Here is a 25,130-nt window from a genome sequence, read left to right as displayed (position 1 = left end):
TTTCTGGGTGTGATCTGGGCTCCTGAGTCCCCCTCAAACCCTGCTGGGTGACACCAGGCTGTGGCATCCAAGGGACCCTGAGCTGGGCTGCCCACCCTGCCTTGGTGCTGCTCCTGGGGAAAATGCAGGGGGTGGTGGAATTCATGGCTGTGCCAGCCACTGGTTTATCATGGATTTGAGGAGTTTTCCCCTCTGTTTTTGCTCTAGGGACAGAGATGGGGAGGTCAAGGCAGGCTGGCAACCAGCAGGGAAGTGACCTTTGCTGCTTTGGAAGCCAGGGCAGGACATCTTTACTCAGATGTGGGGCTGGTTATTGTGCCCAGGGGTCCCTCAGCCCCTGTGCTGTGCCCTGAGGACCTTTTGAGGAGATGTGTGGAGGCCAAAGAGCAAATCCCTGGGGGTTAGAGGTGTCACCCCACTTCTCCCAGCTTTCCTGAGCTCCAGCCAGGTAAACCCTGGGAGGTTCAAGGTGCCTTTATCCACCCTCCTGCTGCTGTTCCAGCCCTCCAGCAGACCCCTGGCTGGGCAGGCTCTGCCTGTGGAAGGCCAGGAAGGGAAAGGAAGAGGGTTCAGATGCTCCACTCCCATTTCTGAGTGCCAGAACCCCCCTTGGGAAGCCCAGGGAACATAAATCAGTGTGGCTGCATCGTTTTTGCAGGGCTGTGCTGATTTATTCTGGCTGAGGACCCTTTGCCACGGTCCAGACTTCACACCCAGAGTGGCACCACTCCCCTGAGCCCCTCTCTTGCTGCTTTTTGCCCTCCTCCTGCTCCTTGTCTCAGAGGAAGCACCAACACACACAGGGACACCAGCCCAGGGCTCTGCAGGGACCCTTTGCCCTCCCCAGACAGCCCCAGGGGGATGAGATGCCACAGCCTGACATCAGCAGAGTAAAATATGGCCCTGGCAGTAATCTGAGAGAATGTGATGGTAATTTGGGCTGGGGGGAGGAGAGGAGGAGGCATTGAAAAAAGGAGGCATTGAGAGTACACTTCCTTTCAGTGCATTGCTGGGAAGACCATTAGGAAAACCACTAGATTATTTTTCACATTCTTCAGTGCAAAACTACTGCATTTTATGACCACTATCAATAACAGCTATCATATTACTAATGCTACAGTTGCCACATATATAATATTTAAATCACATTTGTGGCTGACAGAGACCTATGGATATTCTCAATCCCAACAGGCTATTACAGTTCATATCATGTCTGTCATATAAATATTATGAATCATTTCCCACTATCTTTATGGGGGCTACATTGACATCATCAAAAAGGCTCTGGGTACTGCCTGATACTGCATATTTATATACACCTTATGTATATGTATGTGAATGGAGGGAGATTTATACGACAATCAGGGGTAATAAATGCCCATGATAAAGCATATTATCTTCACACTTCATTTGCAAAGTGTTTTGTATGCAGGGACCAGGGGAAGGCCAGCAGAGGAGCTGTGACTGAGTCACATCCTGAAGCCCTGGTGTAAATCAGGAGGTGCCTGTGGCAGGGTGAGCAGGGTGGGGTGAGCAGTGCCTGCTTTCCTGAGCTGCTGCAGGTCCCATCAGGTGAGGCTTTGGCTGCTGTCCCCTGGGGATGCTCTGTGTGCTTGCACTGAGTGCTGGAAATCCCACAGCCCATGAGCTGTGTTTCATCTTCCATCCCTTAGTGCTTTCCTTGCTGGCTTCTTTGGCAGCCAGGCCCTGGTGGTGAGCTGGAATAAAGAGATCTCCAGGTGTTAAAAAAGGCAGGAGTAGACTCTCCATTTGTAAAGTCATTTTGCAAAGTAGTTCATTAAACCACTGTCCCTGCAAGCCAGGTGAGACATGCCAAACCCAATCCACCAGAAAAGCACGAGGAGAGGATGAAACCTCCCTTAGGATTATTCAAGCTGGATCCAGACCAGAGCCCAGGCACCCTGAGAGCTTTTCCCCAGACCTGTTCTAAGAGCTTGAACACTCTATTAACACTTGCTCTGTCTGCAGAGACAGACAAGAACAAATGCAGCTTCATGGCTTGGAGTTTGGAGGTCTCTAATAAGCATTTAATGCCCAGTTCTGGAGCAGCTGAGAGCACAGCTCTGCCTGTGCAAGGCAGGATTTGGTCTGAGCAGTCCCCAAAAGGAGAGACTGCAGCATCCCTGCCTGTCCTTGGCGTGGGAATGTGCCTCTCCAGCAGATCAAATAAATCATGTGCATCTCACTTCATAAACAAACATCATCAGCCTGTTAAATGCTGCTGGGAAACAAAGCAGGGCAGTTGGAATCTGCAGCAGTGACAGAAGTGCTCGTCCTGGAGCTCTGCTGGGCTGTGGTGCCGTGTCCCCCCGAGGGGCAGGACCCCCCTCAGCAGCTGGAAGGGTTTGCATGTGGCTGAGGGATGCTGAGAGTCTTGGCAAGGCTCTGTTCAGAGATTAACTCCACTTCCAGGCTCCAGGATCTCTGACCTGTCCCCCAAAATCTTGTTGTCTCTCTCTCTCTCCTTCCTAGTGGGAAGAAAAGCGAGTTGTGAGCTCCTCTTGCCCCTGAGAACATGAGGTCCTGAAGACACACAGACCCAGGGAGGAAACTGCACAGTGGAGGGACTTTTCTCCTGAAATTCTGCTGGGAGGCACAGGGAATACAGATCCTGGTCCTGGAACCTGCAGTGACTTTGGGAGAGCAGCTTACTGGAGGTGAGGACAAACCTGGGGAAGTCCCACAAACTCTGCATGAGTGGAAAGTGTCTTTCCTTGGCTGGATTTGGTTTTCACATCACTGGAGTCCCACACTGCCTGCTCAGGGAGGGACTGTGTGGCCACAAGCCCCAGGCCAGTGGCCACAGCCACCCTTGCTCCCACATCCTGGCACCTCTGGCCACTTGTCACAGGCTCCATGTGCAGGTAGAGATGGAGCCCAGACACAGCCTATGAGCTTCTGCTCTTTCTTCCTTGGATTTTACATTAATTCTTTCTTTAATTTGTAACAAAATGCAGCCAGGCAGGAAAATAGGTTTAATTTTTTTTTTCTAACTGTGCAGGAGGGCATAAAACAGTAGGGGAAGCACAGCAGGTTTTGCTTTTGTGTCCTGTCAGATAATTCAGGGTTATGGACAAGAAAAGCTGGAACCATTTAGAAAAACATCATGGAAGCTGTGATTTCCAAATTCACTCACTGGGCCCAGGTGCCCAGTTCTGAATGTGGTCCCAGCTCCCAAAACATCCCAGTGCCTGTCTCCTGCTGAGGCCCAGTGCACCTGGATCCCCAGAGGGATGGCAGTGGGGTGGGAGTGGGAATGGAAGGAGAAGCCTTTTCCTAATTGACTTGTTTGTCTGATGAACACAGCATCTCTCTCTGCCAAATTCAGCCAGAACTGAGTGCTGGGACTGAGAGCTGCCCAGATGAGGCCAGGCACCCCAAAATGATCCCATTTTATCAGCTTGCCTTCCTGAGCAGGCTAAAGGGTGCAAGAGGACCAGAGCCTGAGTTTCCCAAGCCAGCTCTCCCAGCCAGCACAGGACCTTCAAGCATCCCTGCACCAACCAGATGTACCAGGCAATGAGCTGCCAAAATTATCTGAATGTGCCCCCCCCATGATGACTGAAGTCCTTCCTGGGAAGGTGAGCACAACATTAGGCAGCTTATTAAATTAATAGTGCATTAAAGAACTCAGGGGAGGTGGAAGGGAGGGGAAAGGGAAAGAGAAGGTTTGTAACATCACAGAAATATCCTGGCTTACCTCCTGGCATCTTCAAGAGACTGGAAATGTGGGACTGCATCCAGCTGCCTTCTCTGGGGCAAAATTCCTTTGGCTTCTGTGGGAGGTTTTACTCAAATAAGGACTGCAGGATCAGACCTGTTATTGTCACTGCAATTAACATTTAGATCCACATCTAACATGAACTGTTACAGCCTGGTTAGGGAGAAATTTAATTTGCTCTAAACAGCTTGATGGGAGAGGAGCGTGAAATGTCCTGGTTATGGTAATTTCATGAGTTGGGAGTCTGCAAAGGTGGATTTGCAGCCTTGGCTCTTGTAACCCTGGGATCTGCTGAGCCTGCTTTGGGATGGGGGTTTGGGGCCAGGTCCCACCCCATGTGCTGGTGGTGGACACACTGAAAGCCCTGGAGGCCTTGGGCACCCAGAGGTGAGAGCAGCTCTGCCCCCAGCTGTGCTTGCCCTTAGCAGACAGATGAGCTTTAGTTTGTCTACCAGGATTTCTACCTTTGAGCTGTTAGTCTGCACACAGATATCCATGAAATCTGTGATTTTTGCACTCTTAGAGACTTTGAACCTACTTTTTCTGACAGCCCCCAACCTTCCTTTATATCCTTGTATATTTCCATTTTTTTTACCATTTTCTCCCAGGAGTTGATGTAACTCACTCTTAAAAACTGACTTGGAGATGAAACTTGGCATTTCAGGTCCCAGCCCGGGAGCAAATGAAGTTACCAGTTATAAACACACACCAAAATCTGTTTGGACACGCTGAAATTACAGGAGCAGAGGATTAAAAGGATCCAAGACGCTTTATTTTGTTTTAACTTCTGCAGCTCCACCTGAGTGTCAGTTTGCAGCCTGACACAAGACGGGTCCTTTTTGGGGTTTTTATCCTTCAGGTGGATTTGGATTTTTCACTCTAAAGCAGATGGGCTGTGATGTGGTGAAGAGATCCCAGACTGGGATGCTGGGGTGCTGCCAGCTGTGTACCCCCCATCCAGCCATCCCCATGTGGGTCTGCCCTGCAGCAAGGGCAGGGTCGGGTGTTCTACAACAGAAGAGTTGTAGGACAAATCCAGGTGCTGGGGCCTTTCCAGAGCCTCTCCTGTGTGGCTCGAGATCCCAGAGTGACAGGCAGGAGATGGGGCGATAAGGGCACGCAGGGATGGCAGGTAAGAGGCCTCACTTCTCCAGGAGGAGCTGCTAATATTTATGGCACGAGACGCTTTGCCAATTAAAGAATAAATCAGGGCAGATAAGGCTGGGGAGCGTTCCACGCATCTGCCACACAGGGAGGTGATGGCAGAGCATCTGGGACAGCCCTGATCGTCCCAGGGATCGTCCCAGCTACTCTGATTTCTGTCACTGCAGCAGGGCTGGGAGCTACCTGTGCCAGCAGAGCCCCCCTGCAGCTGTCCCTGGTGTCACTCCAGCCTCGCTCGGTGCCCTGCTCCGCTCCCCAGCGTGTGAGCAGCTGCAGCCGGGCCCCAGCCTGTTTGTTATGCATGTTACAGCCGGGCAAAGCGAGGGTCGATACCACGTTTAATATGCTTCATGCATAGTGGAGTCGCTCTGGTCCATCAAGCCACTAATACACATTCTTACAGGGCTGAGTATCATTTATTAAACCTGGAGGGCTGCCTGGGAAGGGGGGCCGGGGCTCTGGGGTGGTTCCGGCGGTGCCAGAGTTTGCGGAGGAGCCGCGCACACACACACACACACACACACACACTCACACACGCACACGGAGTTATTTGTTGTGCCTCACGGATGGGAATTGAAATAAATCGCGCTGCGAGCGCTGCCCGCCGTGTGACACAGCCCGGGGACAGGCGGCGGGGCTCAGGGGCACAGCTGGCATTGCTCAGCATCGCCCCGGGAACCCCCTTCCGAGGCTGCCACTGCAGCGCTGCGCACCTCTTTTTCTTCTCTATTTCCCCCTTCCTTTCCCCCTCTCTTTTCTTTTCCCCCTCTCCTTTTCCTTCTCTTTTCCCTCTCCTCTTTCCCTTCTATTTCCGCTCTTCTTTCTTTCTCTCTTTCCCTTCTCCTTTCCCCCCTCCTTTCCTTCTCTCTTTTCCCTCTCCCCACTCTCCTCATCTTCCCCTCTTCCTCCCCACCTCTAATTTCCCCTCCTCGCCCCCTCTTTTCCTCCTCCCTTTTTTTTTTTAAATTTTTTTTTCTTTCCCCTCTTTCTCCCCACTCTATTTTCCTCATCACTTTAAGAAAAAAAAAAAAAAAATACAACCCCCCCAAAAAAAGAAAAACAACCCCAAACAAAACCATCAACCACCAGCGCCGCGCTGTCCGCGGGCCGGCGGGGCGGGCGCGGGGCGGCGCTGCTCGGCTCGGCTCGGACTCGGCTCGGCTCGGCACAGCTCGGGTTGGGCTCGGCGCGGCTCGGCACGGCTCGGGTTGGACTCGGCGCGGCTCGGGCTGGGTTCGGCTGGGCTCGGGCTGGGCTCGGGCGCTCGGGGCGGGCGCGGCGCGGCCGCTCCCCTGCGCGGGCCCCGGCGCGGAGCCGGGCGCGCCCGGCGGAGCCGAGCGGCGGAGTTACATTGTTGGAGTTTGCCACAACTGCGGGGCCGCTGCGGGGCTGCAGCTTCCCCGCTGCCTCCTCCTCCTCCTCCCTCCCTTCCTCCCTCCTCCTCCTCCTCCTCCCCGTGGGTGTTTTTTTTTTTTTTTCCCCTCCCCTCCTCCCCTCTCCCCCCGCGCTGATTTCCCTCCCCTCCGCCCGCCCTGCCTGTGTGTTTTCGCCGCCGCTCTCGCCGAGCCCCTTGGCATGAGTTAAGCACCAGCCATGGACACCAAACACTTCCTGCCGCTGGGTGAGTTCTGTTCCGAGAGATTCTCCCTTCCTACCGCGGGGGGTGGGGGACGATAAAATCAGCGCCTGTCCTGCCGCTTCCCCGCCATCCCCGGCTGCGCTGCCCCTTCCCCGCAGCGCGCACCGGGCCCGGCGGGCGGGGATGCGCTCGCCCCTTCCCGGGGAGCGGCCCGGCCCCGGCCCCGGCCCCGGCCGCCGAGTTGGGCATTTTTTTTTTGTTTTGGTTTGCTGTTGTTTTTGTCGTGGCGCAGCGCTGGGGAGCGGCGGGCCCCGGCTGGGGGAGCCGGGCCGGGCCGGGCCGGGCCGGTCGGTCACGGCCCCAGCGGCGCTTTGGAACGGGGCAGCGGCAGAGCACAGCCCCCTCCCTGCCCGCGGCTCCGCAGCCTCTGCTTCCCCCTCTTGCCTTGCCTTCCCCCTCCGTTTATTTATTTATTTATTCATTCTTTCATTTTTTTACTTTTCTCTGTTTTTTTTTTTTTTTTTTTAATTTTTTTTTTAATTTTTTTTTTTTTTTTTTTTTTTTTTAAATTCCTCTTCTCCCCGCGGCATCCGGGGCGCGCAGCGCATCGCCGGCTCCCGGACCCGCCGCTTTGGGACCCTCCTGCCTTTTTATTATTTTCTTTTTCCACCTTCCCCCCCCCCGCCCCCCCCACCTCCTCCTTTTAGCTGCGTTTAAAACCTATTTCCAGCCGGAGTTTGCCATCGTTTGGTGACTGAGTCAAGTCCTGGCTTGTAAAGGCGAATGCCTCCTGCGTCTCGCTTGCAGAAGTGATATTGCAGAGCTCAGGGCTCGGGCTGGGGGGAAGAAAAGTTTGAGCGAAGTCGCCTGGCGCCAGTCCTGGCGAGGGGGAAGAGGGGTGGATGTTGCCATCGCTGTCCCCGCTCAGCCCGGTGGCTCCCGAGAGCTGCTCCGTGGCCAGCGAGACCATCCTGTGCCTTCCCTGGGCTTGGAATCTCTGCTCAGCCTCTCCAGCCCGCCGTGGTGTGTTTTGTTCATTTCTTGCTCTTCTTTTTTTTTTTTCTGATGTGTCTTTGTTTTTGTTTTTTTGCTTGTTTCGTTTGCCAATTGCAATTTCGGTTGTTGCTTTCAAAGTGCAGAATAGATACAAACGACCAGCGCAAGGTTTCCCACCAGCCCAGCTCGCTGAGTGGGTTTCCAGGGCTGTGCTGGTCTGGGGGCTTTGCCAGGGAGACCCTGGCCCTATGGGCTGGCACGGCTGTAGGTGGCATCTCTGTGCCCCCAAAAATCCCATTTTCACAGTGCCCCTCGTGTCCTGGGCTGGGAGGTGGGAGATGCTGCTGGAACCAAAAGCATCTCAGCTGCAGCGTGTCCTGGAGGGGTCCTGATTCCAAATCCAACCAGCTCCTTTTGGTGGGGTCTGTGCAGCTGTTGGGGCTCATCCCAGCAGAAGGTGCCTCTCTTCCCTCACTGGAGTGGTTTAAATAATTTGGGGGATTCACATTTCCTTGGTTGCTGTTGTGGAGGACGACCCAAATCTCTGTTGATCCAGGCAGGCTCAGGCCTCTGTCTGTGTTAAGTGTGTTTTCTGTCAGTCCTCAACTCTGCTGTTGTGCTCTAAAAGCTGAAAAATACTCTGTGTTATTAGTCAGGTTGGTTGGAGGGAGTAGGAGGGGGAGAGTCTGTGTGACTGCTGGCTCAGGGAAGGGTTTTCACACTGGTGCAAGTGGAAAACAACTGATTTATCTGCTCCTTTAGAGATGTGCCACGCAGCAGGAGCATCCCTGGGGAAAGCAGGGCAGCCCCCCAGGACAGCTGAAACCTCTCATCCTTGTCTCAGGAGCACATCCAGCTGTCTGTGGGAGCTGTTTGGGGTCTGGGGTTGTGCTGCTGCTCCAGAGACTCCCAAACTTTATGTGCTGATTTTTGGTCACTGATTACTGGGAGAAATCCCTTTGGCTGCAAAGTGGTTGCTGCAGGTTTTGGAGGGGGAGATCTTGGTCCTGCTCTGGGCAGGGCAGGCAGGTTGTGTCCAGAAGCTTGTGAGCAGTTTGTAGGATTGAGGGGAATGTGAACTGAGACCTTCCCAGTGAAACCAGAGCAGAGCTGGATGAGCCATGGGGCCTCTCTGGAGGTAGGATGGTCCAAAACCCACCAGCTCCCAGCTCTGCAGAGTGCCAGGGTGTTTCACCAACCCTGTCTCGTGTCATTTTTGGCAGCTGCTGTTGGAAAAGCCAAGGGGAGAAGAACAGCCCAGCTTGTGGGGTTTGCTGCCCTGCACACCAGCACAGGCCTGAGCTGGGGAACAGCAGCAATGTGGCCAAAATCCCACTCTGTTCCTGCATCCCCATCAAAACCTCAGCTCAGTTTGGCCCAGCAAGGCCAAGCCTGGTGGTGGTTCCTGGCCAAGTCCTGCCCGTGGTTACACTTAGATAACCCTGCTGATGTCACTGCTGGAAGTGTGGCCAGCACTGGGCACTTTTAATAGTAGTATCTCATTTTCCTGCTTCTCTGGAGAGCTCCCTGTGAGGACAGCACGTCCCTGGGCATCTCCCAGGCTGGCTGCTGTCACCACTGCCAGGACAACCTGCAGCCTGGCACAGGACTGTGGCACAGGTGAGGCTTAAAACACCTCAGGGTCCAGCAGATGCTGCCTCAGAGCCATCTGGAGCTCCAGTCCTGACTTTACTAGGCTTAGCTTGCTCAGGACTGTCCAGCTTTTTGTTCCTCTGTGTTGTGCTGGGTCTCCAGGAGGAGGAAAATGTAGAAAAATCTGTGGTGCAGGTGTTTTTGGGGCTGTGGGCATCAGCTCTGGTGGGGTGTGTGGGCTGAGGTCAGGCATGGGGCACTCAGTTCTTCAGGTGCCAGCTTGTTCTCTGACTTTACAGTGCTCTTAGTGCTTTGTTTTCCCTTTGCTCATTCCCTGGGTATCTCTGGGGAGGAAAAGAGAGGTGGTGGGCTTGGGGAGCTCTCTCAAGGCTCAGCTTTGTGGGGGAAGAAAGAGTTAATGGGTGTCTGAGGCTGGTGCTTCCCTCCAGAGGTCACTCCAGCGGGTTGTGACCTCTGTGTGTCCCTCTCCCCAGCCCTGCAGCCGTGCCAGGGCTCAGGATGTGGGGTGAGGACTCTCTGTGTTCTCTGCTTAGTCCTGTGGGGCTGGAGCAGGAATGAATCCGAGGAAAACAGCAAAACAACCCCCAGGTCCAGCTGGGACAGCCCAGGGCTGGGGGCTGCTCTGTGTGAGCACCTTCATCCTGCATCCCCTGGGATGAGCCTGGATGTGCACGGAGCATCTCTGGGCTGAGACCTCGCCAGGATGCTCAGTCCTGCTCAGAAACTGGCAGCTGATGTGACAGTCAGCAGGGAGCAGAACTTCTGGGGGATGTGGGAAGCATCTGAGCATCCCAGTGAGGAAGGAGGAATCCTCTGCCCCACATCTGCTGGGCTGGAGCAGGAGGGGAAGTCTGGCTGTGTGCTGGTCTCTCTTGCTGGAGCCTCGTTGACATATGCAAAACAAGGAAGAAATTTTTGGCTTTTCCAGAATCTGGGCTGTGACAGTGAAATAAATCCTCAGAGCATCCCTGAGTTTATTCCACAGTCATCCTGCTGTGTTGGAGGGAGCGTTTGTGTTTCTCAAATTTAGGGCATTTTATTTATTTAAAAGAGAGTGGGGGAGAAAGCCACAGAATTTGAGTTATTCATTGCAAATATTATTATTGGCATTTTGCTCCTGTTGAGGGAAAAAAAACCAACGAGGGGGGAATCAAAACATTTCACTGGAAAATACACCCTGGCTTTGTCCCACCCACATCTTCAAGGCAAAAATAAATATTTATTAAGAAATGGGTTAAAAACCTTTTTGTTGAGCATTGTTTTCTGGGAGCAGGTGTGGGCTGCCATATGTCAGAGCCGTGCCATTGGGCTGAATTTTGGATTTTTTAGGGTTTTTTTTTTCAGGATGGTTAAGGGAAGAAACAAACAGGGGAGCTGTGGGTGCTGCAGGGCTTTGGGGTGTGCTTTGGTCCTGCCCTGTCCGTGGGCTGTGTCCCTGTGAGCATCCTGGTGCCTTTTCCTGGGGACTGTGTGTGCTCAGAGTATTCCCTGAGCTGCCTGAAATCCCCGACTCACTCCTGCTGTAAATACCCAGCAGTGAGGCAGCAGGAGCTGGTGGCCTTGGCGAGGGGCTCAGCAGGGTGTGGGGATGGTGTGGGGACACTGAGGGGTCCCTGTGCCCCAGCTGGGCTCCTGCTCTGGGCCAGAGCCTGCCATCCCTCAAACCCCTGCTGACCAAGGCTGCAGGGACCTTCCTGCGAGCTGGGCAGCCTAATTGGGCTCTAATTAATCCTTCCCTGGCTCTGATTGCCTTGTCAGAGCCATCCTCACCTCCCCTGGCAAGGGAGGGTGCTGGAGCTCTCCTCGCTGTGCCCTGTGGTGTGGGGGGACCTGGGCACTTCAGAGGGGTGCTGGGGGATGTGGGAGGATCTGGGCACTCTGGAGGGATGCTCAGAAGTGTCAGGGATGCCCAGAAATATCAGGGATGCCCAGCACTGTGCTCAGGATGAGCTCAGAAGTGTCAGGGATGCTCAGAAGTGTCAGGGATGCTCAGAAGTGTCAGGGATGCCCAGAACTGTGCCAGGATGCTCAGCACTGGGGGGATGCTCAGAAGTGCCAGGGATGCTCAGAAGTATCAGGGATGCTCAGAAGTATCAGGGATGCCCAGCACTGTGCCAGGATGAGCTCAGAAGTGTCAGGGATGTTCAGAAGTGTCAGGGATGTTCAGAAGTGTCAGGGATGCTCAGAAGTATCAGGGATGCCCAGCACTGTGCCAGGATGAGCTCAGAAGTGTCAGGGACGCTCAGAAGAACTCAGGGATGCCCAGCACAGTGTCAGGGGTGCTCAGAGTATCAGGAGTGCCCAGCACTGTGCCAGGATGAGCTCAGCACTGGGGGGATGCTCAGAAGAACTCGGGATCCATCCCAGCACTTCCCTAATTGCTTCCTAAAAGGCCCAGGTGGGCTCTTCCAAGTCAGTCGAGCTCCAAAGCAAAAGGGGAGGCAGCCTGGGTGGTTTTATTTTAATTGATTTTGTCAGGAGTTGCTGTATTTTATTACATTTAAAGACTAGAGTCTGGAATAACTTTGAACGTTTGACACGCACACAAAAAGCAGCTTTCTGACATTTTCCTCTTTGCTTGTCTTTTATTTTATTTCTTCCCCTCTCCTCCTCCTCAAAGGGAAGCGTGTGCCTGGAGGGAGGACAGAGGAGGAGGAGGGAGGAGTGGTTGTGTCTCTCCAAAGGCTGCTGGAACATCAAGGCAGCGCGGAGCAGATGAAATAATATTGCAAATAAGGATTTAAAAAACCCTACAGAAGGATCCCCACACATGCCAGCCAGCTCAAACTGCCAGAAGATTTTCAGACAGAAGCAATTTAGCCTGGGAAAATGCTCTATTGTTGAGATGGGAACTGGCTGTGAGACCTTGCCTTCTCTGACAAGGTTTGGCTTACAAAAAAGCAAAGCAAAGTCAAGGAAACAACCTGAGTTTTTATTTAGAGGGGAGGGAGCTTTTCAAAATGGAGGGAGTTATCTGAGATAAACAGGGAACAATTCCCCTGTGAGAAAGGGAAGAAAGGGCTCAAATTAAGCCCAAAAGCAGCTCCTCTCCTTTGAAATTTTGTTTAATGTGGAGTTAAAAAATAATCCTGTTCAAACAGACCATTGCTAAGCACGCAATGCTTGGGTTTTTTTTATTTTTTCCTCTTTTTCTCTTACTGTGATCCACACTAAAAGTTCCAAGGTTGCACCTTGGGGCTGTGATTCTGCCTCTGCACATCAGGAGGGGATGGATGTTGGTGTGCCCAGATGAGGCTGATCCAGGGTGGGAAACTGAGGCACCCTGAGCTGGGAACGGGCTCGGAGCCAGGGCGTGGGCTGGTTGTGAAACCTCCATCCAGCTGGGATGGCAGCTCCACAGGGTCCAAAAAAACCCCCTCCCAAAACTGCTTTTTGGCCCAGGAGCAAAGAAAAGCTCCCAGGTGAGGTTTGTGGGCGAGCCAGGTGTTCCCAAAGCACAGGGCAAGGGAGAAACACCCTGAAGATTTGGTAATTAAGCAGCAGGATGAGGGCTGGCATCCCCTTGTCTAGCAGGAGATAATCCCTCACTCTGTGGTCATTGCTCCTTCTTCCAAACCCTGGGGGATTTTTTGTTTTTTTTTTTTTTTTTGGTTAAAGACTTGTTTATTTGGCCATGAGAGGAGGTTGGTGGTGTATTTGGGTCTTGTCTGAGCCTTTCCTGGATCCCATCAGCTGCAGGATCGCTGCAGAGCCAAGAGATAAAAGGGCCAATAGCAGTATTGGGGACCAATAAAATGGTAATGGGATTCCCAGCTGCTTGTTGCTTTTCATGGGCTCCTCTTTTGTGGAGTTTTGGCTTTCTTCAGCTTTACAGACTTGGGGAAAAAAAAAAAAAATCCAGGGAGGGGGAGCTGAGATTTACAGCCCCTGAGCTGCTGGGGCAGCTCCTTTGTGCTGCCAGCAGCGGGCTGGGGAGGGATGCCCGGTCTCGTTTCAGCTGGGTGGGAAGGCAGAAACATTTGATTATTGTTTTTCCATTTCTGGCTGACAAGTGAGTGCTGGAGGAGAGTTGTTTTCTTTCTTTCTTTTTTTCTATTTTTTTTTTTTTTCCTTTGCTGTGAACTCTGTGGGCTGCTGCGAGACGATTTTGTTGTGGGCAGCGCGTCTGCGACGTGCCCGTCCCGGGGTGGCAGTGAGGCAATGGCACTGCTGAGGCAAGAACGGAAGGAGAAGGGCAGGAGGGGATGAATTTCCAGCCAAAACCCAGCCTGAGGCACGGGGATGGCAGCAGAGGGGGTGATCTTCCAGCCAGAATCCTCCCTGGGATGGGTTGGGATGGGAGGGGATGGTGAGTGGTGGAAGGGAAGAATTGGATCTGAGAGGCAGGAGCAGAGCCTGGGGCTCACAGGGAGCTGTTTGGCTGCTCCTGGGGATGTGAAGGGTGGGTGAGAGTGGTTTGCTAGTCCCTCAGCCTCCCTGCCCTGCTCCTAAGGACCTGTGTGCAGGTGGAGAAGGGAGATCAATGAATGAGAAACGCCCTTTCTGTGCTGGCCATCCTTACCACACTGAAATGGGCTGCTCTTCTGCCCGCACCCCTTCTTTTTCTGTGTGAGATGAGGGATTTTATCTGGCCTGGGGAGCCCTGGCTGTGCCTGGTGTGGAGGAGCCGTGGTCTCTGACAGCGTGGGACAGGCTGGGGATGCTCGAGCACATTGTGATGGGGAAATCCATGATCCCACACTGCATCCCATCAGTGTTGGGGCTGCATCTGGAGACCCCTCACACCCCTCAGCAGCCCTGGGGGGGGATGTTGAGTGGGGGAGCAGCAAATAGGAGTGGCAGGGCGGGACCCCAGGTACCCTGTGAGGGACCAGGCGACTCGAGCGAGCTGGAGCCGCTGTCTCGGAGCTCTGCACCTGCGTGACCAGCCCTCCCTGCTGACCTGCACTTGTTCAAGTGTGACTTTCAATTGATCATAAAAATCCAGCGTGATTCACAGCGCTCCTGCCCTGCAGCCTGCAGTCTCCCTGCGTTCACCTAGCGTGAGAGAGCAGATTGCCCTCCAGTTCATCCTGCTCAGCCTTAATGGGGGAGCCGCTGCTTGCTGGGGCTGCTCCCTCTACACTCACTCCTGGAATTTATTAATATATACAGTGCCTTAGCATTTCAATTTAATTTTTTTTTCCCCCCTCAAATTTATGAAGAGAGCTCCTCTGCAGGCGAGCTCCCCGAGCTGGGGATGTGGGGAGAAGGGAGGGAGGAGCAGCTCCCCGCTCCATCCCGGCGCAGCCCCCGCGTGCGTGCGTGTGGCTCACAGACAGTGAAATTGCACCCTAGAGTTATAAAGCAATTGTCTAGCTCAGCAGCAGAATGAGCATGAAATGGTGCAGAAAGCAACTAAATAAAATTGGGTAAGGCAGATGCATGAAAATAATGACATCTCTATCCTGTAGCCAGGCGCGCTCGCTCTTCCTCGCTGATAAACTTTTACAACAGACTTTGCATTTATTTTCCTGGGGAACTCTGCTGCTGTGGAGATGTGTGTTGGTGTGGGGTGAGCCCCTGCACCCCCTCTCCTGGTTTTTGGGGCTGTGGATCCCTGCCCCTCTCCTCCCTTGCCGCTCTCCCTGTCTCCCTCTTCCTTGTTTTTGTTTTCAGAGCGGGATTTTTATGCTCAGTCGAACACCAAAGCGATAACCTTTGCGACTTCATTTCCTTTTTGGTGGCCGTGCCAGGCTGAGGGAGCCCTGGGAGCTGGTGGCTCTCGGGGTGGCCTCCCTTGTCCCATGCAAATGGGCTGAAGAGATGCTTTCCTGGTCTATTTTTCTCCTTTTCCCTGTAAGGCTGGGGTTGAGCAGGCTGTTGTGGGGGGTTTAGGGATGGAACACCAGGTTGGTGCACTGGCTCTGTCATCCCTTCTGGTGGTGACACCAGGGCCACCTGCTCCCATACTATTTATTTATCCAACCGGATGGATTAAAATGCTCCCAGTTTGTGCCTGGAGAATTGACTTCAGCTGTGATTCCTCCCCAGCCTTTCCCCTGGGCTCTGTGCTGCTGTCCCTGCTCCGACAGTGCCTTGGAGTTGTTGGCCTCAGCTCCCCCATCCACTCCCAGGGAGTTGATGCTTCCAGCATCAACCATCTAATGTTTTGCTCGTTTTGTGCCAGGATCCCCGTGGAGACTGGGAACAAGCAGCTCCTCTTCCCACCCAAGAGGCCCTTTAGGTGACATTAGGGCTGTGTCCCCGCTGTCCTCATGTGCTCCTGGTGGACACTGGGCACTGCTCCAGGTGCCCGTGGTGCCGGGGATGCCCTTTGTGGACAGGGTGCTGTGGAGAGCTCAGGACCGAGCTGCTCGTGGATTCTTTTCCTTGTCTGCAAGGAAAGTCCAGCCCTGGGCTGTGCTGGAGCCTGGGGCTCACCACCCAGCCTCTCTGCAGCAGAATCTCCATCTCTGACTCTGCTTTGCTGGATGTGCCCCTGGGGTCCCAGATTAGCTGCTCCAGTGCCTGCCCATCACACGCAGCCCAGCGTGGATCAGCCCCGCAGCACAGCCACACAGCACACGGCGTTTTCCCCTCCTCCTGCAAAATCCCAGCTCCTCTGGAGCGAGGCAGAGCAGGAGGTTTCCCTGCAGGGATTATTCTGGCTCTGGGCAGCCGGATGCCAAAAGCCCTGCCAGCTTTTTTTTGCTGGTGTGGTTCCGCAGCACCGGAGCGGCGAGGAGGGAAATGCACGCGTGCAAAAATCAGTGTGAAAGCATAAATCAGGCCAAGAGTGAAAGGTTAAAGAAATCCAGAGGAAGCAGAGTGATGTGCGTGATAGAAAGGGGTTTCCTGTACCTACAGAGGCCACCCAGGCTCCCTTCCTGCCGGGGCAAACCAAAACTTTCTGCACCCCTAAGCAGATTGTGGCTGCTGGGGCACGCTGTGAGCCAGCCGTGCCAGCCTGGGTGTTAATGCCCTGTGCTTTGCAGGCTGCTCTCCCAGCCCCTGCCCTGGGATTTATTTACAGGTGCCCAGGCAGATCCAGGGAAGCTCTGCAGTGCTGGAGGGGCAGGGTGCAGTGACCTGTGCTGCCCTAAATCCACGTCCTCCCCGCTGCCATACTTGCTGGTTTTTCACCTGTGCTCCTCCTCGTCACAGCCCGGATATCAGAGGGGCTCCAGGAAGAGTTAAGGCTCCTGGGACAATTACCTGCAGGCCCTTATTTAAGCACTTAGGAAGGCTTAGCTGATCCCAGCTGGAGATAGCCTGGCCCCAGGCCAGCGGGTACCTGTTGTGTGCAAATTTGGGAGACTTTAAACAGCGGTTCAGAGCAGGGACTTGCTGGGAACAGGACCCCCAGAGGGCAGTTTGGGGTGGCTGATGCTGGCACCCCGAATTACACCCTGCCAGCACATTCCTCTGCTGCTTGTAAGGCTGGGAGACACGGATTTTGCTGGCTGGGGGGTTTTTGGCAGTGTCTGGAGCTGTGTTTTGGGAGCAGTGCTTTACCTTGGGGTGTCACCCTCCTCTCTGGGGGCAAAACCAGCAATTCCCTTCTGGCAGGTTGCTCCCCTCACCTGTGGGGCAGGTTTGTTCTGTGGAAATCAGAGGGCTTTGTTGGGCTCAGGCTCTGGCTTTTCCCAGCAGGTTTTTTTTGGGATGGCTGAGGGTGCTGGGTGCCTCTCCCTGTGGGCACTCTGGTTATCCCAGTGTTGAGCCATGGCAGCTGAGGCTGGGCAGGAAAAACCTGGAGGAAAAACCACGTCTGGTGAGGTTTCAGGGCCTCTAGGTGTGTGCAGGAAATGTTGCAGGGCAGGGATTTCTTGCAGCAGATCACAAACAGCGAGGTGCCCATCTGGAACCCGCACCCACGCACACGAGGGGAGGCTCCTCCTCTCCTGGTGCCATCCCAAAACCCTGGGGACACGCAGGGGCTGCTCCAGGAATCCTCCAGGGCTCGTTCTTGGAGCAGTTGCATTTGCCCTTGGATGCTGGGAGGTTCAGCACCACGCCCTGGGGGCACAGCTTGGTGGAGCACCCCAGGAATGGTGTGGGGGGAAGCCCCAAAACTCTTCTCAGGGCTTTGCCAAACTGGCAAACCTTGGGATACGGCTTGGGAAGCAGTGCCATGGAGGGTGAAACTCATCCCCAAAATTTGGGGAGCCCAGAGCAGCCTTTTGTAGGGAGGACAGCTTTGGGGTGGAGGAGTGCTGGGGAGGAAGGGGTGAGCCTGGAGCTGGGAGCAGGGATGTGCCTGCAGGGTGGGAGCAGCCGGTCCTGCCAGTTCTCCCAGGCTCTGGGAAGTCCCTGGAGCTGCAGTCCAGCCCAGGATGAGGTCCCAGGTCTCTCTCTCTCTGCCACCACTTTCCAAGGGCTCTTCCTTGGCTGCTCAGTTTGAGTCTTGGAGAGCACAGGCTGTGGGAAAACACCCAGAGAGAGCCTGGGAGTGAAAGGCTTTGCGTGGGAAGGGAAGGCAGAGCCAGTGCACTCCTAATTCAAAGCACCTTTGCAAATGAATAAGGCAGAAGTGACTCTACCAAAAAAAAAAAAAAAAAGAAAAAAAAAAAAAAAAAAAAAAGAAAAAAAAAAAAAGCCAGCCCCAATGCATTGAGCTGCCCTGTAATTGTCAGTGTGGAAATCACACATGAGGACTTGCAGTGAGGGATGAAATTGGATTTCCCAAAGCTCCTGGTGCTGGTTTGGGGTCCCCTGGGCCTTTGGGCAGAGGAGCTGCTGTCAGGGTGGATTTTTGTGGACCCCGTGGCAGGAGCTGGAGCTCAGCGTTGATTTCATTGAGTGGTTTCAAGATTGCATCAGCTTAACCAAGGCCTGGGATTGACCTGCAGTGATTTGCTGACTTTATTATTAAGGCAATGATGGGGCTGAGCTGCAGGAGAGGGATTTCAGTGCTCTCTGCCTGGTGGGATGACTTGGAACAGCACTGGCAGCACTTCCCCAATTTTTCAGCCCTTTTTTGCTTTGAGGAGGTAAAATCCTGAATGTACCTTGAGGGTTCATTGAGGAGGACTTTCCATCCCAGCTCTTGGCCTTGTCAGTAGCTGCAGAAGAAGAACATTTTAAGGAGCTATTCATCATTGCAATTATTTTATTAAGAGAACACTGTGTGCTGGGGAGCTGGAAGAGATGGAGCTTTGGGATGTTTTCAGCATTATAAATACGGGTTGGTTACATCACCCAGCTTTTAAAAAATGGTGTGTGTCCTGGTGAGAGAGGATTTGCAGACAACCTTGGAGAGGAGAGCCAGGTGGCTGTTCCCAGCAGGGACAGCAGTGCCACTTGTCTCTGCCTCTCCCTCAGGAATGAGGAGAGGAATCTCTGGGCTCTGCCAGGCAGGGATTGGAGCCTGTTCTGGGCTGGACATGCTGGAATGGGCTCCTTGGGGACATCGTTCCCACACGGGGTGACACAGCACAGCTCCATGTGCTGCTGCAGCCTCACGCTGCCTAGCCCCAAAATGCTGCTCTGGGGGCTGGCTTGCAGATTTCTGTGCTGGGCAGGTTTTTCAGGGGTCACCCACGTGGGTGCCAGCTCGCCCTGCTGTGCCAGGGCTGGTGGCCTGGCTGGTCCCTCTCGGGCTGGCACCTCCAGGTGCGTTATCACAGGGTAAAGTCCACCATGGGAAAGTGCCTGGTGGACTTTTAACTGCAGTCCTCCGGGGAGCCCAGCTCTGAGAGCTTTAACTGTTTCCTGGCAATCTGCTGGGAGGTGGAGAATGGAGGAGAACGGGCTGGGGTCAGCTCCCTGCAGTGGGGGCCACAGGGATGTGCCAGCTGCTCCTGGGGTCACCACTGCTTGTCCCCACCCCTCCCCTGGCTTTGCTGTCACAGCCTCAGCTCCTGGCCCAGCTGTGGTCTCCCAAAATGCTGCTCTGGGGTCACTGCACTGTGCTCCTCAGGGCACAGCCAGTGTCCCTGCTGTCCCTGCTGCTGTGTGGCCTCAGAGGATGGGGATGGGTGGGCATCACTCTGCAGCATCCTCACCTGTGGGAAGCTGCATCTGGAGGCTGAAAGGGGCCTTGGCACTGCTGGTTTTGCTGTCCCACGATCTGTTTTTGCTTTTGAGTGCCTGGTGGGATTTATTTCAGCATCTTCATCCTTCTTCCATTTGCCCTTCCTCTTGCTTTTGTTTTGCAGCTTTTTCCCCCCCTCCAAGGTGTGAGTTTTGTTTGCTCTGGGTGGGTCTGTGAGCCCTGAGCAGGTCCCCACTGCCAGCCCAGCTGGTGACAGCAGCAATCTCTCTGTGTCAGGGGGAAATCCATGCAGTTAGGATTTGGGGATGGCATGGCTGGCTGTCCCTGCAGGCACAGCTCAGTGTGATGGGGGAGCTCCCCATGTGCCACCAGCTGTGCCCTCACTGGAAGTGATTCCCAAGTGAGAAATTCCCACTGTGGAAGCCTTTATTACCGGGCAGAACTAGGTTTGTTTTGTTTATCATCCATTTACTGGGCTTTGGAGGCATGCCCAGAGTTCTCCAATTTTGCGTGTGTGTGTGGATGTGTGATTTATTAGGATTCAGGGCCGGGGTTTCTTTTTTCTGGTCTAATTTTCACTTCCTCAAACTGACAGGCCGTTTGAACAAACTTCTTTTGGATAATTTCCTCTATAGTTTTCGACAGCCTCCTAAAAATAAAAGAGAAAACATTGCACCATGGTCGATAATTAAAAAAACGCCTCATCTGTGACCAACCTGGGCCCTGATTTCGGTGACGAGGAGAGCTCAGAGAGTTGGGAAAAAACATGAATTCACTTTTTGGGTGTTTAGAAGTTTTGACAGCACTGCAGGGATGGCTTGTCTGGCCGTGGGGCCGTGATCCCAGGCACACTTGGACATGGGAGTGCTCCATTAAAAGCACCGTGCGTGTCTAAACCCTGGAGCCTGCAGGGAGCAGGTAGGCAGACACCTGTAGCTGCCTTCTGCTGGGTTTGCTGGCGGGGTTTTCGTGAGGATTTCGCAAGTGTGGGTTTCGAAATGGCCCAGGCAGGGTTTGTGCTGGGTGTTCTCTGGCTCTGTGGCAGCCCCAGCAGGGCAGGGCAGTGCTGGGGGAACACAGGGTCCCAGGGGCTGTGCTGGGCATCTCCTGTCAGCACCGAGATTGAGATGAAGGAAAACTTCCTTTCCCACTGTCCCAGCTATAAAAGCATGAGAGAGAGAGAGAAAGAGAGAGAGAGAGAGATTTCCCCCAGGGACCAGCAGTGATAAAAAGGCTCTCTTTTGAAAAGCAATGAGAGAAGAGGAGTGTGTCTAATCCTCGCAGAGAAGAAAGGGAGAACATCCCTCTGCTGCCAGCGGGGCGGGGGCTGCAGGACCCTGGTGGGGAGCAGCCCTCTGGCCAGGAGCAGACAGGTTTTATTTGCTGGGATCCATCTGGGTGGGCTTGGGGGAGCTCTGGGAGCTGTGTCAGGGTGAGGGCAGTGCTGTGGGTGCTGCTGCCTCATCCCCAGTTGCTCAATCCCTGCAGAGGAGCTCTGCGTGGGAGGCACTCGCACAGGTTTTCTCTCCCCTTTCCCCCTTGGCCCTGGGACTGGAGGAGGCTGGAAAGGGGAGCTGCAGCCCCGAGGGAGGAGGGATGTGTGTCCCCAGGGCAGGTGTCCCAGGGCCTGCTGCAATCCTGGATCCCTTTTTCCTGATGATACGGGGCTGTGCAGCTGGCCTGACTGGCTATATCAGCTTCCTTTCCCTTTCCCTTTCCCTTTCCCTTTCCCTTTCCCTTTCCCTTTCCCTTTCCCTTTCCCTTTCCCTTTCCCTTTCCCTTTCCCTTTCCCCTTTCCCCTTTCCCCTTTCCCCTTTCCCCTTTCCCCTTTCCCTTCCCTTTCCCTTCCCTTTCCCTTTCCTTTCCCTTCCCTTTCCCTGTCACCCCTCAGTGATGGGACAGTGGTGGCTTGGCTGCTGCTCCTGTGCTTGCCACGTCCCAGCTGAGGCCACCAGGGTGCTTTTATTGCTGTTGTGGTTGATGATTTATTTCCAGCAGCATCCACCCTGTCTTGTGACTTGATTAAAAATTAAAGCAAGCAGAGTGGTGTGGTGTGGCTGCTGTGAGCCCAGGGTCCCTTCCCTGAGCCCTGTGGGGGTCCCAGCCTGTGGAGTGGGACAGGGAAATCTGGGAATGGCAGGGAAAAGGTGGAATGACCTGTCTGACCAGGAGGGGATGGAGAGGTGGGATCAGTAGGATCGGGATCCTTTCATGGACTGACAGCTTGTGAGTGTTTATTTGTGTCTCCTTGAGCTGAATAATGGGAATCCCCGGCCAATAAAGTCCTCATTAGGCTGAAATTAATGAGTTTATGTTTCAAAATACAACAACAACAACACTCAAACCCACAACCCTGCAAAGGGAGCTCCATCAGGAGGGGATGGGGCAGTGAAATGGAGCAGCTGGGGAGGAAAAGCAGGCTGGCAAAGGGGTGCAGCTGCTCCCTGCAGAGCTGGGGGGCAGGGGCACCGTCCCAGGGGTGCTGCAGCCTCGGGATGTGCTGCTGGGATGGGTTTTGGAGACACCCATCAGCATTTTGCTGTTGGAGTGTGTGCAGGGAGCTGAGCACATGGCTTTAGAGGCAACACCTCTCCTGTTTCAGTGTCACTGCTGCCTGCACACTCTTGTTGGTGGCAGCAGGGCTGAAGTTCTGAAGATGATCCTGGGATGTGACAGCTGACAGCTTCAGTCTGGGGGTTTCTGCTCCAGCCCTTGGTGGGGGCTTGGGCAGAGCCCTCTGCTTGTGCAGGGAGGGATCCAGTGACTCAGGAGCCCCTCGCAGAGAAAGGGGAGCAGGAAGCCAGCTCACAGCTCTTGTGAAAGACACAGGCTGCCTTGATACCTGTAATTAGAGCAGGTGTCAAGGAATGAGGTGCAAATTCCTCAGGGGGCATCGCCTGAAAGTGGCGGCTCCTCCCTGCTCAGGGGCTGGCCAGAGGCTGGTGCTGAGCCCCCCAGGAGCAAATGTGAGCCCCCAGCTCCTGTCCTTCCCAGCAGTGAGGAATTCAGGTGGATGTGAGTGTCCTGAGCCCATCCTGCAGCTCCAGCCAGCACAGGGGAACCACTCCCATGGAGCTGCAGGAGTGTGCCTGGCGCTCGGTGGGTCTGGGCAAAAATCCTCCTGGGAAACATCTGGGACCTTACCAGGGGCTGAGCTGGGCAGAGAGGGAGGTGAGGGGGATTTGGGAGTTGCAAAAAAGCAGGGGCAGAAGGAGGTTGTGGAGGCAGCAGTGGGGTGGGGTAGGATGGTCTGGGACTTGGAGGAACCCTTGGGACCCATCCTGCTGGGTGCTGGCAGTGCCACCTCGATGGTTTCATCCCCCTGCAGTGCCTGTGTTGACCCCCCAGCAGGGCAGGGAAACTGAGGCACGGGGATGATTTTGTGTGTTTGGTGTTCCCAGCTCTTGCACTGGTCCCTTTTTCTCCAGCCACTCCCACCTGCAGTCCCTGGTGCCAGGAGCAGGGAATTCCAGGGGTCCCTCCATCCCCAGCCCCATCCCAGCAAACGCCAAATCTGCTGAGCAGACGGAAAAAAAACTAAAAAGAGGAAAAAAAGAAAACAAAACCAACACCCTGCCCAATAATATGAGGAAGAAATGTTGGTGTGTCCTGGGTGGATTAGCCGAGACTCCTTGCTGGATTCCTCCGAAGGGAGGTGCTCGTGCTGGAAGCCGGCCACCAGCCGGGCCTGCTGCATTTTTCCTGGATTCTCTTACCATTTGGGGACTGAACTTTAGTCTGGAAAAGATGTATTTTTAACTCAGTGCTGTCTGAGGCTTGTCTCAGCTTCGGGCTGCTGGGCTCTCTCCTGGCCTGGGTGTGGTGGGAGGTGAGGGCTGGACCAGGAGGAGGAAGCAGAGGAGGAAAGGTTTGTTCTGACACAAACAAAACCATTGCAGAAGGTGCCTCCTGCTTGGCCCAGGAGTGTGGAGCGCTGGGGATGGTGTGTCAGGAGTGATGGGCGAGCCATGGAATTGTGGAAAGCAAGGAAGGGGTGAATACCTTGGGAAGGCCTAAAGCCAACGTGCTGGACTGATGGAGCCAGCCACCATTGCCTTGGAAACAGCCACTGGAGTGTGCAATATCCCTGTCTCTGGGGGCTGCTGGCCCTCCCTCCCTGCGTGCCACCTGGGCTGGGCTCAAGGCTCAAGGCTCAGCCCAGAGCCCTGCACAGCCTGGTGGGCCCCGTGTTTATTTAGCTGCTCTGCAGGGTGTCACTCACTTCCCCTGCTCGGGGACACGGCCTGCCCGAGCCAGCGGGACACTCCGGGCTGTGCTTTCAGAATTCCCACAAATAAAACAAACCCGTTATTTACAGCAGGGGCTCGGGAAGAGCCCAGCTCAGTATTGTTTCCTCGCTGAGTTTTTTTCCCTTTGTGGCTCGCACACCAGTTTGTTGTTGTTGGCTGCTCCCGGCGCCGCGGTCTCGCGTGCCGGGGCTGGGCTGGGCTGGGCTGGGCTCTGATCAGTGTGGGCATCCCTGGAGCTGGGCTGGGCTGGGCTGGGCTGGGCCCTGATCAGTGTGGGCATCCCTGGGAGCTGGGCTGGGCTGGGAGCTGGGCTGGGCTGGGCTGGGGTGGGGTGGGCCCTGATCAGTGTGGGCATCCCTGGAGCTGGGCTAGGCTGGGCTGGGCTGGGCTGGGCCCTGATCAGTGTGGGCATCCCTGGGAGCTGGGCTGGGCTCTGATCAGTGTGGGCATCCCTGGGAGCTGGGCTAGGTTGGGCTGGGAGCTCGGCTGGGCTGGGGTGGGGTGGGCTGAGCTGGGCTGGGCTGGGCTGGGCTGGGCTGGGCCCTGATCAGTGTGGGCATCCCTGGGAGCTGGGCTAGGCTGGGCTGGGCTGGGCTGGACTGGACTCTGACCATCGTGGGCATCCCTGGGAGCTGGGCTGGGCTGGGCTGGGCTGGGCTCGGCTCTGATCAGTGTGGGCATCCCTGGGAGCTGAGCTAGGCTGGGCTGGGCTCTGCTGGGCTCTGAGCATTGTGGGCATCCCTGGGAGCTGGGCTAGGCTGGGCTGGGCTGGGTTCTGACCATCATGGGCATCTCTGGGAGCTGGGCTGTGGTGGGCTCTGATCAGTGTGGGCATCCCTGGGAGTTGGGCTGCAATGGCTCTGACCATCATGGGCATCCCTGAGAGCTGGGCTGGGCTCTGATCAGTGTGAGCATCCCTGGGAGCTGGTGTGGCCTGGGTTCTGACCATCATGGGCATCCCTGAGAGCAGGGCTGTGCTCTGCCCACTCTGGGTGTTTCAGGGAGCTGTTTTGGGATGGCCAGGGCTGGGCTCTGTCCCTTGTGGGAATCCCTGGGAGCTGGCATAATGTGGGCTTTTCCCACCTTGCTGGTGTGGCTCTTGCTCCATGGCCCATGGATTATCCATGGCAAGTTGGGAAGGGTGGCTGTGCTTTTGTGAAGGGAAGGGTTTTTGCTGCTGCTGGCACAGCAGGGATCTGTTTGGGGTGAGATCTTTGGGGTTTCCTGCAGAGGGGTGGCAGGTGATTTTCCAGCAGGGACCAGTGCTGGTTGTTGTTGCCTGCAGCATCCCTGAGAGACCTGCAGGGTTTGAGCCCTGGAAGTGCCACAGCACCAGGCAGGATGGACAGATCCCTGTGGGCTCTGTGGGGGGAGCAGCTCTGGCTCCAGCCTCCCTCTTTTTGGGAGCTTTTGTCCTGAGGGTGGAGAAGGGGAATGGAAGGGATGCAGCTGCATCCTCAGGTGTTCCATCCACCCAGCAGTGTTGCTGCAGCCTCAGGTGATGCTGGAAGGGACATGGATGTGAAATTGGCCCATTATCCCAGGCTGGGGTGCAGAGGAAGGTGAACACCCCCCTGGTGCTGAGCTGAGACAGACACATTCCATGGGAAGCATATGGCACTCATCCAGTGCCAGATGGGAATTTGCTCCTGCACACAGGGCCAGTCAGTGCTCAGCGCACCCCTGGCTTTGGGGCCACCCCAGGGTGGCACCCCAGGGACACTGCTGGTGCTGCCTGGGCACAGAATCTGCCTCACCAGCACCTGCCTAGCAGGGCAGGGCTTAAAGCTGGGCTTGGGAGGCCAAAATCTGGCTAATGAGTTCATGGCAATGAATTAACTGCAG

At 54.9% G+C, this 25,130-nt stretch overlaps 1 protein-coding gene across 1 annotated transcript in view; it reads left to right on the top strand.

The window, feature by feature from the left end:
- Positions 1-6,134: 6,134 nt before the first annotated feature.
- The window catches only part of RXRA (retinoid X receptor alpha), a 102,900-nt gene continuing 83,904 nt past the window's right edge, over positions 6,135-25,130 (top strand). Inside the window, exon 1 of the mRNA XM_056504860.1 lies at positions 6,135-6,527. Coding sequence (XP_056360835.1) covers positions 6,500-6,527 — 28 coding nt within the window. The 5' untranslated portion in view covers positions 6,135-6,499. The remainder of the gene's footprint in view (positions 6,528-25,130) is intronic.

The sequence above is a fragment of the Oenanthe melanoleuca genome, chromosome 17, assembly GCF_029582105.1.
Source record: "Oenanthe melanoleuca isolate GR-GAL-2019-014 chromosome 17, OMel1.0, whole genome shotgun sequence".
NCBI lineage: Eukaryota > Metazoa > Chordata > Aves > Passeriformes > Muscicapidae > Oenanthe > Oenanthe melanoleuca.
The sequence above is the reverse complement of the archived record's forward strand: the minus strand, read 5'-3'. Positions and strand labels throughout refer to the sequence as shown.